This window comes from Xenopus laevis, chromosome 5L, assembly GCF_017654675.1.
Source record: "Xenopus laevis strain J_2021 chromosome 5L, Xenopus_laevis_v10.1, whole genome shotgun sequence".
Taxonomy (NCBI): domain Eukaryota; kingdom Metazoa; phylum Chordata; class Amphibia; order Anura; family Pipidae; genus Xenopus; species Xenopus laevis.
Genome location: NC_054379.1, coordinates 24,033,117 through 24,051,291, shown reverse-complemented (window position 1 = coordinate 24,051,291; position 18,175 = coordinate 24,033,117). Strand labels below are relative to the sequence as shown.

Here is an 18,175-nt window from a genome sequence, read left to right as displayed (position 1 = left end):
GAGCCAGGCCATATATACAAGGGGACGGAGGAACCAAGAAACAACATTCTTCTGTCCTGCCTCCTAAGGTGAAGGATGACATAACCCATATGTCTGCTGACAAGAGGGCCGCTATAGAAATTGGTATTTCACTCCAGCTTTCAGATGGGGGGGGGGGGGATCACTGACCCCAGTAACCCATAAATATTGCTCTGAGGCTACAATTGTTATTTTTATTCTTTCTAGCCAGGTCCTCTCCTATTCCAGTCTCTTATTGAAACCATTACCAGGTTGCTATAGTAAAAGTTCAAAAACCAGAAGCACAAGCGGCCTCTCCTCTATTACCTGTCCATAGGCATCGCTCCAATTTCAGAAAAAGTAGGTGAGCAGGGGGAAGTTGTGAAGGGCTGGTGGCTAAGTGGAAAGGCAGCAGGGGACCTGAGGGGGCTCCTGGGCTAGCAGTCCTGGTGGGACTTGCACACCCCAGGCCAACAGGAGCAAAACCATTGCACCTAATATCAAGGGGTGCAGTGTTCCTATGTGTCACTGTTACAAAGCAGATGGAGCTGCCACAGGGAGAAAAATAAGTCCCACCCCAGTCTGAAACAGCAGCTAAATACCAGCGCACTGCCCGATCGACTTGCCAAAGAACACACACCTTGGCATGAAACCTGTGGCCCTGTGCCTTTCATAGCAGTGGGAACAGCATTGCTAGATGATGGCCCTCGGCTGGCTTTACAGAGGAATAACAGTCAGATGTGGTTAGCCCAGTGTAGGGGGCCCAATAGCATGAAACAATGAGTTCCATGTTTAATTTGCAAAGTACTTTCATTGTAAAGCTTTTTATGTCTAGGTGACAGGTCCACTTTAACAGCCACCATCAACCCAATAGTGACTTGTCTTAAAAACATCTTACAGCAGTCCCTGTCATTTTCCAGAACCCAGAGATTGCAAGGGTTACACTTGCTCACCAGGCTGCACCTGGGCATAGCCAACCATGTGGCCCCTGCACTCCTACATAGACATGGGGAAAAATCCCAGGGATCACATGCAACACGCCACTGTAGTCTGCACACAACAGGAGACAATTGTTTCACTGTAAAAAGATTCTTTATTTTGCGCAACATTCTCAACTTTACAATAACAAAAAATAAAATAAAAGTTTCCGTATTGAGACTCTCTATAGAGAGGTGTAGTATCATGGTGACTTACACAGAGCATTCAAGACACCTGGGGAGGGGCCAGGAGATTCCAGTCGGGGGGGGGGAGGGATGTAGGTAGAGTTTGTGGAGGAGCACTGACTGGCCTTGCGCTAGTTGGTGCTTCCAGTCATCTGTTAGTGCCCCCAGCCATATACAACATTGGCATAGAATTAGACACCCGAATTCACCATTCCCATTACTGTAGCAACACGGGGCTGTCTGTAAGGTGCATGTGTTAAAGAGATTCTAACAGACCAGCTGGCGGCTCTGTAACAAACTGGCCACTAACTCAGGGCTATCACAAGCCAAGCTAGCTGCCATACTGCCACAATAAGTTACAGAACTAAACTGCTCACAGACTGGAATACACAAATAACAGGTTGCAAAGGGGAAGAAAAAAAAAAAAGGGGTACAGCAGCCATCGTCTTGAAATATATATATATATATATATATATATATCCCCACTATCGTGACATATTAAAGTCCAAGGGAGAAGTCATTCCCCTACCGAATTACAGACAGTGCACATATGCAGGTGGGAGGGGGCAGGACTGGTAATTATTACAGGGCAGCAAACCGATTAATCCACTTCCTCCATGCGAGAAGCATCTTCTTCACCTTCTAGAGGTGGGATGTCATCTGGCACAGTGGGTGAAGTCTCTTCCACAGCTGCATCATCTTCATCAATACCTGAAAGATAAAAAGGTGAGTGTAATGGGACCCGTCATCCAGACATTAATTACTTTAGGCTAAAATACCAGTGGTGTTAAAAAAAACGTTTCAATTAGATTGCTTGCCCCTCTATTCCTGAGGCAGGGAAGGCAATTACTCACTTTCTATTGTGCACTTCCTAGATGTCACTGCACTCATCATCCCCCTCCCTATCCAACTGTGTAGCCTATGCATGTGGTCCCCATTCTGGAGCAAAAATAAGGTTTTGGATGAGGCAATGTTTGCCCTAACGGTGTTAACAAAATGGCCCCTTGCTTGTGGATTCCAAAAGAATGAAGGGATTAGGATTTCAATAATTTTAAAAGGATTTAGACTTGCTATTGTGTTTGTAAAGCAAAAATTTGGACCCCCTTTGAAAAATTCTACTTATACGGGGGGGGGGGGTGTTATTCCATCTGCAAATTGGAGATGTTGCTGGGAAGAAGTTGATCCATCCTATTAATTACAGTAACTGGCTTAGCAATGATGTGTACTGGACATGGGATTTTGCATTTACTCCAGACATCGCAGTACAAAGGTTCCTGCTTACCATCAAGCTCTGTATTCTGGGCACTAAATATATCCAACAACAGGAACCCTGGGCAACACAATCCCCAAGCCAACCAGATCTGTTGCAGATCTGGAGCACACTGGCCAGTTAACATATGCCAGACAGCAACAGTATACCAACACCTGATTAGTAACGCAGTCTAAAATTTTACTTTAGGGACTCTGCAGCCAAACCCCCTTTAAATGAATCCAGTGGCAGAATGATTCTGGCATCTGGTCCCATAACGCAGGGCAAGACTTACCCAGACCCAGCTTGATCATTCTGTAGATTCTGTTTGAGTGCGTCTGGGGATCATCCAGAGAGAAGCCAGATGACAGTAGTGCAGTCTCAAAGAGAAGCACCACTAGGTCTTTCACTGCTTTGTCATTCTTGTCCGTGTCTGCTTTCTGCCTCAGCGTCTCCACAATGGGGTGCTCAGGGTTGATTTCCAAATGCTTCTTGGCCATCATGTAGCCCATAGTGGAATTGTCCCGAAGAGCTTGAGCTTTCATGATGCGCTCCATGTTGGCAGTCCAGCCATAGGTGCTGGTCACAATACAGCAAGGAGAGGAAACAAGTCTGTTGGATACAGTGACCTGCAGGATAAACAGACAGTTTTTAGCAGGACATGGCTAGTCTAATATGGGGGGGGGGGGGGGAGTAATACACAGAGGAAGCTTATGCTTGCCCCTTCCTCACCTTTTCAACTTTCTTGTCCAGGATTTCCTTCATCAGTTTGCACAAGCTCTCAAATTTTGTCTTGTTCTCCTCCATAGTCTTCTTTTCCTCCTCATCCTCTGGAAGCTCCAGGCCCTCCTTGGTCACAGACACCAGAGTCTTCCCATCAAACTCCTTCAGCTGCTGAACACAGTACTCATCGATTGGCTCGGTCATGTACACTACCTCGAAGCCACGCTTCCTCACTCGCTCCACAAAGGCGGAGTTGGCAACTTGATCCTTGCTCTCGCCTGCAACAGAACAGAAGGTCACAGCCGGAACTCTAATAAAATAATTCCCTGCTTCTTTTTGGATAGTTAGGTCAGTCTCCGTGTAGGTGGCACAAGCTTCATCACAAATTTTTGTTGTAGTCCGACATAGTGCCACTTACCAGTTATGTAGTAGATGCTCTTCTGGTTCTCCTTCATACGGGACATGTACTCTGTTAGAGAAGCCATCTCATCACCTGTCTGGGAAGTGTGGTACCTTAGGAGCTCTGAAAGCCTCTTGCGGTTTGTAGAGTCCTCGTGGATACCAAGCTGCAAGGAGAGGTATGTCAAACTGAGTGCAAGTGCCATTGGGAATCTACAACTGCTACAGGCTTTACATTCACCCAGTAGACTCCCAGCAACCACCTTGCACTCACCTTCAGGTTCTTGGAGAAAGCCTCGTAAAATTTCTTGTAGTTTTCCTTGTCCTCAGCCAGCTCAGAGAAGAGCTCCAGACACTTCTTGACTATGTTCTTGCGGATCACCTTTAGAATCTTGCTCTGCTGGAGCATCTCACGGGAAATGTTCAGGGGCAGATCCTCAGAATCCACCACCCCACGGATGAAGTCTGTAAGAAGGATAAAGTTATATATAGCTCATGCAGGGAGTCTGCCCAAGTCATACACAAGAGCTGGTCTGTGAGCTCAAGCCAATTTTACTTGGTTACACATTAACCATTCTGTAGGTCTAGGAGAAGCAAAGTGAACACTAAGCTCAGGTCGCAAAAAGCTACTTACTCAGATACTCTGGGATCAGCTCGTCGCAGCTATCCATGATGAACACACGGCGCACATACAGCTTGATGTTGTTCTTTTTCTTCTTGTTCTCAAACAGGTCAAAGGGAGCACGACGTGGGATGAACAGCAGAGCACGAAACTCCAGTTGTCCTTCCACAGAGAAGTGCTTGGGCGAACAGAACAGGTGGCATTAGCACTGCCATATGATACAGATGTATGGAACCAAAAACCCTCCATGAGGCATCTGCTTGTTGCCATCTCTTACCTTTACAGCTAGGTGATCCTCCCAGTCATTGGTCAAACTCTTATAGAACTCTCCATACTCTTCCTGGGTGATATCATCAGGGTTACGGGTCCAGATTGGCTTGGTTTTGTTCAGCTCCTCCTGATCAATGTACTTCTCCTTGATCTTCTTTGTCTTTTTCTTCTTATCTTTTCCCTCCTCTTCATCATCGGAGCCCACATCCTCTATTTTAGGTTTCTCATTCTCTCCTTCCTCTTCCTTCTTTTCTTCTTCCTTCTCTTCCTCCTCTGCCTCATCGTCACTGATCTCCTTTTCCCGCTCCTTCTCCAGCTGCCAGGGAGAAACACTCATAATGATCCTAATATCAGGTCTGCTGTCGAGTTGCAGTCCCATGATCAACTGCCACAAAGCAGTTGAACACCCCACAGCCTGGTTGTACTTACATAAAGGGTGATTGGGTAGCCAATGAACTGGGAATGCTTCTTCACGGTTTCCTTGACACGTTTCTCCTCCAGGTACTCTGTCTGATCTTCCTTCAGATGCAGGATGACTTTGGTACCACGGCCAATGGGCTCACCTACTAAGAAATACAATTCAAGGTTAGGAGTGCCAAATTATAGGGCAGGAACGTCAACTCTATAGGCAGCAAAGAATCCTGGTCCAATGAGGAAGACCATTAATTGAAACTAACTGACCATGGTCAATTTTCACAGTGAATGATCCACCGGCGGAGGATTCCCAAACATACTGCTCATCATCATTGTGTTTGGTAATGACCACAACCTTCTCTGCCACCAGGTAAGCAGAGTAGAAACCCACACCAAACTGGCCAATCATGGAGATGTCCGCACCAGCCTGTCAGAGAGAAGGAACCAAGTCTCAAAACAAAAATTCTACCAAAATGAGCCACTCAGAAACAGTATGCATAGACTCTAGGTGCTTGGCTTCTCTTTAATGGGACAAGTGTCCTTTAATATTCTGCCTCTGCTACCTACCTGTAGGGCCTCCATGAAAGCCTTGGTGCCAGACTTGGCAATGGTTCCCAGGTTGTTGATGAGGTCAGCTTTGGTCATGCCAATTCCAGTGTCAATCACAGTCAGTGTGCGCTCTTGTCTGTTGGGAATGATGTCAATCTTCAGGTCCTTGCCACTGTCCAGCTTAGATGGGTCAGTCAGGCTCTCATATCTAATCTTATCCAGGGCCTGCAGGCAGGAACGATGGGGAGATGGGATTTTGGTTAAGGGGAGAATGGGCTACTGGCACAGAGATTTATCCACATTACAATGAACATTGTCTTCTTACCCCACTATACAAGAAGCAGGGATGCTCCCAAGATATCTTATAACATACCAGCTTGGCTGCAGAGCACACACAGCTCATTCTATTACTGTGCAGCCAGTGACAACAGAGCTGCAGATCTGTTTCAATCCCCAAGCAATATAATAGGCAGCACTGATTCAGAACTAAAAAGGTCAATGCCTCCCCAAACACAGAGGCAATTAGGCACCACATACCAGCAAAGAGCACTGGTTAAGTTAGCACAGCTGGTACATAACCAGCAAAGGACTTACATCAGAGGCGTTTGAGATTAACTCTCGCAGGAAGATCTCTTTGTTGGAGTAGAAGGTGTTGATGATGAGGGACATCAACTGGGCAATTTCTGCCTGGAAAGCAAATGTCTCCACCTCCTCCTCGCCATTGTGGGCTACTTCTGGCATCTGCAAGGAAAGAAACCGTCTTAGTTTGTGGTGTTATAGGTCCCACGAGGGAGCTGGCACAACTATGGATAGGGTCCTCACACCACACAAAGGGGAATGGTATAAACGTATCCATGCCATTTGCACCCCCCCAGCCCATCAGGGCAAAGACTTGCCCCCAAATGTAATCAAAAGGCAGTAAGTTTGCCTAGGAGCAGTAACCCATAACAACCAATAAGATGTTTGCTTTTCAACAGGTGACCTGTAAATGCTTCCTGCTGATTGGTTACTATGGGTTACTACTAAAACGCTGCTGCTGGGGGGGAAGGGAAGAATTTATGTTGAGGTTTCTCAACAGCATTTGTTGTGACTTTTACTTTCGGTTCAGCAGTGTTTAGTGCAATAAATGTTTTCACTCATTAAACCAACAGGCAAAGGATCAGTACGAACGTGCACTGTTCACTGATAAACAAGCGCGGATATATTTAATAATGCAAAGTACAACGCTGCGAGGAGACCAACTGCCTCCTCGACAGTTCTGGCCGCAAACTAGGGCAGATATGACCCAGTGTATAGAATGGATAAAGGTTGTGCCTCCCCCGTGATGGCAGAATACACGAGCCAGCAGAGAGGATTTAGGTAGCAGTGGGACAGACCATTGCAAAGCGCAGGGGTAGTTTTCCCGGACCCGTTTTAATGGATATGGAGCCCAGGTTACAAGTCCGGGCGCGGCTGTGACGGGATCTACCACAACATGGCGGCGCTATGAGTACCGGCTGCCCAACCACGTGCACCCCCAAAGGGGGGGGATCTAGAAGGTTCCAGGGGCGGGCCGGGACCGACAGACAGGGTAACCCCCATTAAATCACATAAGCGTCATTCACCATGCAGCGATAAACAGACCCAGAGGGAACCACTAGAGCTCCGGTAGCGCCTCAACAATAGTGTCCCCCAGAGCCCTTCCGTTGTGCGCACCGTTAGTTCCAGAGCTTATTGGCCTCTCTCCCCAATACTGGGAGTTTCCTGACCCGAACATCCACAGCCTATTGTCCTTCTCTCTAATTCCCAGTCCTCCCAACATCTAGTCACGACCGCCCCCCGACCCTGCAGGTACCTTGGCTGATGTTAGTTACCGGTCACTGCTGGGAAATTGATGAATGAAGAGGAAAGATATGGGGAGCCGGACACATTTTATACCAGACGGAGCACAGCTCCAGATCCCTCCGCCTGCACCAGCGCCGGGACTATTTGTTACCTGTGTGTGTGTATATGCGCAGTGACAATGGAAATATACGGTGCGTAGGCGACAGTTAGACCCGTGTCCCTTAGCGCAGGTCTGGGAAAGAATAGGATAATCAGCGCGAGCTTCTTTCACTCCAACTACAGTTTTAAGGTCGCTTTGAGCGTCTCTGCATAGGAAACTGGGCATGCGCAGTACTGTTTCACTCAGCTGTCACACTCAACAGCGCCCCATCTCAGTGACCTCTCTGACTCCGCCCCTGGAACTTCCCCCAACATAGAAAGTACTAGTGGGATTATTTTTCCTTGGCGGAGGAGAAGGAGGCAGCAGTGCTTCGTCTATTTCTAGTAGTTTCTCTGGTAGCTCCGCCTCTATGTCTTTCCCTTCCCCGTTTCTTCCTCGTCTATATAATTCTGCCGCCATCTGCTGCTTTGTCATTGCACTCTCCTTCTGTTGTTTGTGGGAGGAACAAGTTGGGAGGGAGAGTACTTCTATTACATCACCAACTGCAGGGATAAACGGCTGCAGATGAGTCACATTGTGATAGAAAGGATTTCTGGCTGTTTATTTCTATAGCTCTGACATATTTCCCTGCGGTGTATAGATATTATACAGCAATCGTCAGTCCCTGCCCCAGTGAATTTACAATCTATAGTCCCTATCCCATCTATATCTGTCCAGGCCTGCATTTTGGATTTTTGCCCCTAGGCTGCTGGGTCCTAGGACCCTGTGCCCTTGCTGGAACGCCTGTATGAGCGTGTGCTTGCGCTAGAGCACTTGGGAATTACTCTTATAGGAGTACGCATACCTGGTAATGATGTGCGGGACGGCCCGATACCCACGGGCCGACCTCACACTTCTCTTTGCGGACAGCGGGTTGAGCTCTTCTCCTGCTAGCCCCGCCCTTTTGTGACATCATCAGCGGGGCGGGTCTATAAAAGGAACCTGGAAGTCGGATGCAGGCGGGCGCAGGTTGAGAAAGGGCTGGTTACGGTGGCCATAGACACAAAGATCAGTTTGTTTGGCGACATTGCCAAATGAGCGGATCTTTCCCCGATATGCCATTAACGAGCATGGCTATATCGGGGGGTAATCTGAATTAGGGATGCACTGAATCCACTATTTTGGATTCGGCCAAACTCCCGAATCCTTTGGGAAGGAATACCGAACCGAATCCGAATCCTGCTGAAAAAGGCTGAATCGTGGCCGAATCCCGAACCGAATCCTGTATTCGGTGCATCCCTAATCTGAATGTTCAGCTCTATGGATCCGATTACGATGCGCAATGGGCTCCGGCTCGATCGGTTGGGTCAAAATCAAACCTGTCCGATCGACCAAATGATCCAAAAATCGTACGAATCCTCGATTTGTACCATATGATCTTTGCCTCTAGGGTCAGGAAAAACCTGATCCGCACATCACAAATCCCTAGTGCTCCTTAGGTTGCAGTTGGGCTGCATGCCCCTAATGACTTGCTGCCCAAGGCTGGGCCTATAGCTTTCCATACCCTAATGAGCACACAGTCTAATCTACTGCGGCATGTGATAGAGCCCTTAGATTGTAAGATCACTGGAGCAGGGACTGATGATAATGTAATAGGGACCTTAGAATGTAAATTCACCGGGGCAGCAACTGAAGAGCATGTGCTAGTGCCCTTAGATTGTAAAACCCACTGAATTAGATTAGGCTCACCGGGAGAGAGGCTGATGGGAATGTGATAGGGACATTAGATTGTAAACTCACCGGGGCAGGGACTGATGGAAATGTGATAGTGACTTTAGAGTGTAAGCTCACTGGGGCAGCAACTGAAGGTCATGTAAAAGGGCCCTTCGATTGTAAGCTCCGCTGAATTAGAGGCTGATAGGAATTAGATAGGGACCTTAGATTGTAAACTCACTGGGGCAAGGACTGGTGGGAATGTGATAGGGACCTTAGATTGTAAGCTCCGCTGAATCAGAGGCTGATAGGAATTAGATAGGGACCTTAGATTGTAAACTCACTGGGGCAAGGACTGGTGGGAATGTGATAGGGACCTTAGATTGTAAGATCAGTGGGGCAGGGACCAATGGGAATGTGATAGGGACCTTAGAATGTAAGATCACTGGGGCAGCAATTGAAGAGCATGTGATAGTGCCCTTAGATTGTAAATCCCACTGAATTAGATTAGGCTCACTGGGGCAGGGGCTGATGGGAATGTGATAGGGACCTTAGATTGTAGGCTCACTGGGGCAGGGGCTGATGGAATACTGATAGGGACCTTAGATTGTAAGATTTTTGGGGCAGGAGCTGATGAAATACTGATAGGGACATTAGATTGTAAACTCACTGGGGCAGGGACTGATGGAAATCTGATAGGGACTTTAGAGTATCAGCTCACTGGGGAAGCAACAGAAGGGCATGTAAAAGGGCCCTTAGATTGTAAGCCCCACTGTATCAGAGAGCAATAGCTATACACAGAAAACAGATCCGGCTCCGTAACTTTGTTTAGTCTTAATAAAAAGCAACAATGATGCGGGTATAGATTCTAATTAATTAGCTTAAAGCTGACTGGACCCAGCTCACCGTAAAGATAGATTGGTCCGGGTGCATAATGCCCCGGACCCCACTCTTAAATGTAAACGTCGGGTTTTCCAGTTCCGCTATTCAGATAGTTGAGCAGTGAACGTAAAGTTACGAATCTTACCCCGCTGGAAAGGTGACCCGGGTGCAGCCAGCCCCGAATCCGTCACTAGGAAGGGACGCCAGAGGTCAAGCAGAAGATTTGTAGGCCGCGCACTCCTGAACACCAACACGAATCGCTCGTCTCCAAATATTTTAAAAAGGTAAATTCTTTATTAGGACATACGATCAATCAAACAAACAAAAGCGTCTGAGGTCTGACGCGTTTCGTGATGATACACTTCCTCAGAGACCTGGTCTCTGAGGAAGTGTATCATCACGAAACGCGTCAGACCTCAGACGCTTTTGTTTGTTTGATTGACCTGAGGTCTCTGAGGAAGTGTATCATCACGAAACGCGTCAGACCTCAGACGCTTTTGTTTGTTTGATTGATCGTATGTCCTAATAAAGAATTTACCTTTTTAAAATATTTGGAGACGAGCGATTCGTGTTGGTGTTCAGGAGTGCGCGGCCTACAAATCTTCTGCTTGACCACTGTATCAGAGGCTGATAGGATTGAGATAGGGACCTTAGATTGTAAGCTCACTGGGGCAGGGACTGATGGGAATCTGATAGGGACCTTAGATTGTAAGCGCACTGGGGCAGGGGCTGATGGAATACTGATAGGGACATTAGATTGTAAACTCAATGGGGCAGGGACTAATGGAAATCTGATTGGGACTTTAGAGTGTAAGCTCACTGGGGAAGCAACTGAAGGGCATGTAAAAGGGCCCTTAAATTCTAAGCCCCGCTGAATCAGAGGCTTATTTGAATGAGATAGGGACCTTAGATTGTAAGATCACTGGGGCAGGGGCTGATGGGAATGTGATAGGGACCTTAGATTGTAAACTCACTGGGGCAGGGACCAATGGGAATGTGATAGGGACCTTAGATTGTAAACTCACTGGGGCAGGGACCAATGGGAATGTGATAGGGACCTTAGATTCTAAGCTCACTGGGGCAGGGCCCGATGGAAATGTGATAGGGAATTTAGATTGTAAGCTCAATGGGGCAGCAACTGAAGGGCATGTAAAAGGGCCCTCAAATTCTAAGCCCCGCTGAATCAGAGGCTTATTTGAATGAGATAGGGACCTTAGATTGTAAGATCACTGGGGCAGGGGCTGATGGGAATGTGATAGGGACCTTAGATTGTAAACTCACTGGGACAGGGACCAATGGGAATGTGATTGGGACCTTAGATTCTAAGCTCACTGGGGCAGGGCCCGATGGAAATGTGATAGGGAATTTATTTTAGATTGTAAGCTCAATGGGGCAGCAACTGAAGGGCATGTAAAAGGGCCCTTCGATTGTAAGCTCCGCTGAATCAGAGGCTGATAGGAATTCACTGTAAACTCACTGGGGCAAGGACTGGTGGGAATGTGATAGGGACCTTAGATTGTAAGATCAGTGGGGCAGGGACCAATGGGAATGTGATAGGGACCTTAGAATGTAAGATCATTGGGGCAGCAATTGAAAAGCATGTGATAGTTGCCCTTAGATTGTAAATTCCACTGAATTAGATTAGGCTCACTGGGGCAGGGGCTGATGGGAATGTGATAGGGACCTTAGATTGTAGGCTCACTGGGGCAGGGGCTGATGGAATACTGATAGGGACCTTAGATTGTAAGATTTTTGGGGCAGGAGCTGATGAAATACTGATAGGGACATTAGATTGTAAACTCACTGGGGCAGGGACTGATGAAAATCTGATAGGGACTTTAGAGTATAAGCTCACTGGGGAAGCAACAGAAGGGCATGTAAAAGGGCCCTCAGATTGTAAGCCCCACTGTATCAGAGGCTGATAGGATTGAGATAGGGACCTTAGATTGTAAGCTCACTGGGGCAGGGACTGATGGGAATCTGATAGGGACCTTAGATTGTAAACTCATTGGGGCAGGGGCTGATGGAATACTGATAGGGACCTTGGTTTGTAAGATTTTTGGGGCAGGGGCTGATGGAATACTGAGAGGGACCTTGGATTGTAAGATTTTTGGGGCAGGGACTGATGGAATAGTGATAGGGACATTAGATTGTAAACTCAATGGGGCAGGGACTAATGGAAATCTGATTGGGACTTTAGAGTGTAAGCTCACTGGGGAAGCAACTGAAGGGCATGTAAAAGGGCCCTTAAATTCTAAGCCCCACTGAATCAGAGGCTTATTTAAATGAGATAGGGACCTTAGATTGTAAAATCACTGGGGCAGGGGCTGATGGGAATGTGATAGGGACCTTAGATTGTAAACTCACTGGGGCAGGGACCAATGGGAATGTGATAGGGACCTTAGATTCTAAGCTCACTGGGGCAGGGCCCGATGGAAATGTGATAGGGAATTTAGATTGTAAAATCAATGGGGCAGGTACTGATGGGAATGAGATAGGGCCTTAATGAGCCAAAATTCAGGTAGAAAGGTATGTTGTTCTTTAGGCTGGTTGGATTGTTTTTAGGGGATTTTAAAATAAGGGACATTAACTATACCTTTAGGAAACCAAAAGAAAATAGCTATGAACGAATTGCACACTTGATGGGGGAGATCTTTACATCTTTGCATACATCCAAAAATTATCCCTGGGGGCCTTTGTTTCCAACCTCTTTGAGGATATGGATTGTATAACCAGTTGGAAATGTTCTTTCCAATTGTTCTCTGAAACGTATGTAATAACATACAAGGAGACAGACATCAGCAAACTCAGGATTGAGATCAGTGGTTTTGAAACCAATTGAAGTATAATTCATTGGATAAAAACTAGTGTAACACATAAATGGAATAAATGGAATCTGAATTAACAGAGGTTTATAATTTGTCTAGATTTATTAGACACTCGCACAATACATGTAGGAAGTTTCTTTAGCACTCCGAAACCAGCAGTTATGAAAAATTAACCTGTTAGTTTTTCAAATGGGGAGTGTGATTCCTCTAGTGGTTGTAGAGAACTCGATTATGTTGCTGGCTCTTCTTGCCCCTCTTTCTCTTTACAGACATCTCGAGAGTTAAAAGGGTTAACATTTTTCAATTTCTCTTATCTATTTGTCACGGTTTCTCTAATACTGAAGTTTAAAGTTTCATTTTTCAGCTTATGACCCTGTAAATGGTTCTAAATCGATACATTTAGTTGATACATTTCTTATCTTTGGCCCTGCTGAGCAGAATCCCTGAGTTTCATTAAAGACAGCTGTTAGAATTGATACAGTAGTTGCTAATACTCCAGAGATGAGGCTGAGAAATGTATCAACCAAATGTTGCAAAATTGTAACAGTTTAGCAGTCTGCACCTGAACTAATGAGCTGCCAGACTCAAACACCAGTGACAGGGACATTCAACTTTAAACTTAGATTTTGGAAAAAACGTAAAAAATAAATAATGAGAAGTAATTGAAAAAAGTCTTTATTTCTGGGGAACAATCTAAAAACAAAACCAGCAGGGCCAATTAAATTAAAAACAATCCTTTACTGGTAGCGTTTAAAACATGGAGATCTTATGAACATATCCCAGTAAAGCTATAGCTTTTGAAAAAGTGGCTTGTAGCCATGAAACATCAAGCGTGTGATACTAGGATATGTGTTAAACGCTACCAGTAAAGGATTGTGTCATGGATATGGTACTTCCAGCCACACATGACTTTAGGGCTATCAGGGGTCACTAACTCAGTCTCTCACCCTTCTTGCACACAGGTTAGGCTAGCATAACAGCACCCCAAATACCAACCAACACTCACAAAACTCATTCACTGCCACCATCTATCATTAACAGGCGATAGAGAGAACAGGGGAATAGTCACATTAGGTTTCTAACAGGTAATAACTCACACTACACCAATGCATTAAACACTTTCTCACTATAGTTAATTAGTTCCTACTGATCCAACCAGTACTCCAGCACACTCAGGGTTAAAAGCTGAAAATTACCTTGAACCCATCACCAGTTACTATACTGTTGGTACAACAGGTATGGGTTCTGTGAGGATAAATATATTTGAGCATACATTATATGTGACATTCACTTCACCTGTGAGGGAGCCTTGCTGGAAACTTTAAGTTCTCCCTCCGTGTGCTTTTCCCCCTCCCCATGGAATGGCCATTATCAGTCTGGACTTGGAGAAGGTCAACATAGGCGGTGACCCTATTATAAATGGCTGACTCCACACCGTAGTGCAGAGAGGCCTGTCATTTCCGTATAAGTATCCTTTAACTTCATCCCCATCCATCTATCCATAGGATATTTTAAGGATGAAATGTTGCTAATTGGAAGAGCCACCAGAGCATTAACAGTTGGTGAGTTCTCCCAGACCTCTAGGTAATCCTGAGGAAAGGATGTAGATTAGAAAATAAAAAAATGCTCCACAGGCAACTTCTCAGGATCCTTAGCCGATTCTTGGTCTATGATATATTTAAAGAGGTGGTTTACCTTCATAATAAAATATGTATGTGGCTTTCTTATTACTAAACAATCATACATAGTTAGGATGCTGCCTGCTTCAAGCACTGATGCTTCAGTCACACATATGACTGAAGCAAGACAACTTTGGAGACTTTGGAAAATTAAGTGACGCGTATGTTTTCCAGTGATTTTCTTAATTTCTGGTGGGAAAGTGTTTTCAGGAGATTTATCACCTGCAGCACCGCAGGTTTTACTGCAGACTGTAAGGACCTTCGTCACCAGCAAAGGAAGAAGAACCTCTGACTTAGCTGTTCATACAATTGTTTGACCCATACCTCTGCTGGGTTAGAATAAAAAATAAATTAATTAAAATAATTTTTCTGTCTGTTGGTTCTAGTTATGCTTCCCTCCTAACTATTTACCAATAGTACTGTCTTCCATCTCGGATACTTTGACTTTATAGTCATTTTTGATAATAAGGGGGCGAACACCTTACCCCAACATATAATCTATGATTGTCCCATAGAACCACAGAAATGTTCCTTGGGGTTGAGCTTCATTTGCTTGTATTTTACTGTTAACTGAAACTGTACTTAAGGAACTGCACATTTATTTGGATGAGAACCTTCCTAAAAGCTTTATTAGATCTTCTAAATGTCACAGGTTTAATCCTCAAAGGACAAGTAAGCCCAAGTAGACATGATAACTGAGTTGTTCCTAAACTTATGAAACATTTGGCATGGAATGAGTTAATGGTGACTCTAGGCTCAGGGCAGTGTATCTTTTATATATATAAATATATATATATATATATATATATATATATATATATATATATATATATATATATATATATATATATATATATATATATATATATTATACACGATACAGTACATAAACTGACCAATACAAGGGTTATCCTTTATAACAAGGGTTATAAAATGTGATGGCTTTCAAGTCTATCTCTTAACTCTGTTGTGTAAATAAAACACATCTGTCATGGACAAAAGAGGAGACCCACCTCAAGTGAAGGCAACAACTGTATAACCTGGACGATAAGTAATAATTAAATTGAAACATGTGAAAAAGAGCAGCCACCAAGCTTCCAAGGTTCATTCTCTTGAGAGCCTGTATGTATTTCAGATTTTTGTGATTAGTATAGATAGTAATGGGATGCGAGGTTCCTTCTAGAAGATGTTGGCAGAAAGTTCATAGCAAATAACTTTCAGTTTCCAATGTCGTAATTATATTCAGAAGAGGAGAATTTCTTAGAAAAATAGGCACAAGGGTGAAATTTCACATCTGATTCATGCTTCTGATAAAAAATAGCTCCTTCTCCAAAACTGGAAGCGTCAACTTCAATGAAGAAGGTCTAATGTGGATCAGATAGAAGCAAAATACTTTTTCAAGGATATAGAAGCTTCCAAGGCTTGCAATGGCCAAACATTAAGTTTGCCTAACTTACTGTGTTGCTGAGTTTACACTCCTGTTCCTGAATCTTAGTCTGGACCTGCTCTGGGGAATCTTTAATGATTTGTATTTATTTGTATCACTGTTCTGCTGTACAGCACTGCATGCATTAGTAGCACTATATACATACATACAAGAAAAACCACTAAGGAATAACCATAAAGATTATCCACTAAAAATGGATGGTGCCAGTAGAAAGGATGAAACCAGAACGAGTACTACCATTAAATTTGGATTAACCATAACATTTTGGGGATGCGAATGAGAGTTTTTGAAATTACCTATGCGCTAATCCCAATTGCACCATCCTGATGATAAAAATTTTCGCGAATAAATGGGAGAGGACAGGGGCGATGGACATCATGGGGCCTAGGGGTGCCCACTATGTAAATCTGGCCCTACCTACCCCTATTTGTGGTCCATGCCACAGTTAGGGTTGTCACCTTTTCTGGAAAAAAATACCGGCCTTCCTATTTATTTATCTTTTTTTCCCTATTGATAACATTAGGATCAACCATTATTTTTACCCTAGCCACAGTGTGTCATCAGCAGCTAACACTAATTTGCAAGGGCTGAAAGGAGAGGGTGTGGGACTGCTGCCTGGGGATGGTCATTAGAGGATTCAAGGGTGTACAGAGGAAGCAGACCCTGTAGCTGCATTGGTCCCAGGAGGTATAGGGGCTCTAATTCATATAGAATTTCAATAAATATTGGTAAAAAAAGGTCAACATCTAGACATTTTGGGGCCATGAAAAATAATTTAGTGAGGCCCAGTAATATCTAGTTATGCCACTGAGAGGACTATTATTTTGCAGCAAATGTTTAATGGTAATACAAATTGTTCCACTTTTTGAATGCCTAACCATAGATTCATTCCCGTGCCCTTGATCTTTTGAAATACAAAAATAACTAAAGCTGAGCAGAGGGAACAGACACTGCAGTTGCTTGGGGTACCTAGTAGGTATAGGTGGCCTAGTGGGAAAGTGATCAATAACCAGTTTCATGAAAATTGTCCCATTTCTAAGTTGAGAGGGGTGTAAAATGATTTTGCTGTGGAGCCCAATACCTTGTAGTTGGGCCTCTGATGCAGAGAAAACTATTGCAAAACCAAACCCTAATTTGAACATCCCACATCTAACTTGTAACGGTGCATATAGATATTAGAAGACTCCCAGGTTGCAGGCCGGTGGATCATTTTCAGGACTGAACAATCTGTTCCCTGTTCACTAACCCTGTACCAGTTAAAGCTTTCAAATGTTCCATTAACATTGATGATGGTTCTCCCATGTTATCCAGTACAAAGGAAAGGAACACAAACCCAAAGAGAATCTACCCCACATGATTCATAGAGAAGGACTATAGAAAAGCCAATCTTTCTTACCCATATCTGACATTTGCAAGGCGGAATCAGGAAACTCTGTCCATTAAATAGCCAAGCAGCAAATCATATCAGACCTAATGATCTTATATGGTGAACAACTTCATCCAAATGCTGTTGCCTAGCCCTAAGAGCATACGCATAGTACTACTGATACTTGCTACAATGAGTTACAAACAACCTCAATATATGCCAACATGCACAGACATGCCAACCAAACATACAAGGAGCAGACTCATGGGATGAGCAGCAGAAGGCGCACCCATCAAGGAGACTTCAGCATGTTCTTGGGTATCATAGAAGAATTTATTTAAAGGGGAATAAACCTCCACCACAGCCAAAAGTCCCCACTGGCCCTCTTCTGCCGCCCCCTCCCCCCTGCACAGTGCTACAACAGAATGCACTCAAGTACGCGAGCGAGCAAGTACATGAGCGTGCGCATGCACGCAAATACGTGAGCATGCGCGCTGACCGGCAGGATCCCCCCTCACTGCTCGTACACATGCTTGCTTGGCTTTTTGCCGCCCCTGGTAACTGGCTGCTCCGTGCCACCTGAGGCAAGATTCTCACCTTGCCTCATGGCCGGAGCGGCCCTGACCAGGAGTAATGCATCGACAGGCAGATCTCCCCAGCAGGAGGAAGATCGACAGTCAAAAGTGGAGTCTTCATCCGGAGGTGTTCACTATGATCATACCCAGGTGGGAATGCCCAAAGGTGGACCTGATGATTACGGCCCTGAACCAAACTTCTTCTTCAGGTGCCCTTGTCCCCAGACCACAGCAGTGGATTCGCTAGTCCAGGATTGGAAAGGCTTATGAGCATGTCTTTCCCCCCTTTCCATTGATATTCAGGGTCCTCCAGAAGATCTTTTTCACCAAGATGAAAGCAGCGGTGGTACTTCCAGACTGGCCACATCACCTGTGGTATATATTGTTGAGAAGGAT

The 18,175-nt window shown here is 44.9% G+C and overlaps 1 protein-coding gene across 2 annotated transcripts; it reads right to left on the bottom strand.

Annotated features, from left to right (window-relative positions):
• Positions 1-1,070: 1,070 nt before the first annotated feature.
• On the bottom strand, positions 1,071-7,355 carry LOC108716102 (heat shock protein HSP 90-beta). 2 transcript variants are annotated; one of them, XM_041562612.1, is made up of 12 exons: positions 7,221-7,355; positions 5,981-6,127; positions 5,405-5,611; positions 5,105-5,264; positions 4,853-4,989; positions 4,431-4,739; positions 4,166-4,331; positions 3,806-3,996; positions 3,551-3,698; positions 3,142-3,410; positions 2,705-3,038; positions 1,071-1,871 (listed from the first exon to the last, which is right to left on the bottom strand). In XM_041562612.1, exons 2-12 carry the CDS (start codon positions 6,125-6,127, stop codon positions 1,762-1,764), a joined length of 2,178 nt encoding a protein of 725 aa, XP_041418546.1. In that variant the 5' UTR covers positions 7,221-7,355; the 3' UTR covers positions 1,071-1,761. The 2 variants fall into 2 exon arrangements, with proteins under 2 accessions (XP_041418546.1, XP_041418547.1); XM_041562613.1 differs by having other exon boundaries at positions 4,853-4,986.
• Positions 7,356-18,175: the final 10,820 nt, after the last annotated feature.

Bases quoted from the DNA above. Each gene is read 5' to 3' on its own strand.
- LOC108716102 (XM_041562612.1), bottom strand. From the start codon at position 6,127: ATGCCAGAAGTAGCCCACAATGGCGAGGAGGAGGTGGAGACATTTGCT. The intron at 3,411-3,550 runs GTAAGTGGCACT...GTTCTGTTGCAG, and splicing joins GAGCATCTACTACATAACTG to GCGAGAGCAAGGATCAAGTT. The intron at 1,872-2,704 runs GTAAGTCTTGCC...TTTATCTTTCAG, and splicing joins AATGATCAAGCTGGGTCTGG to GTATTGATGAAGATGATGCA.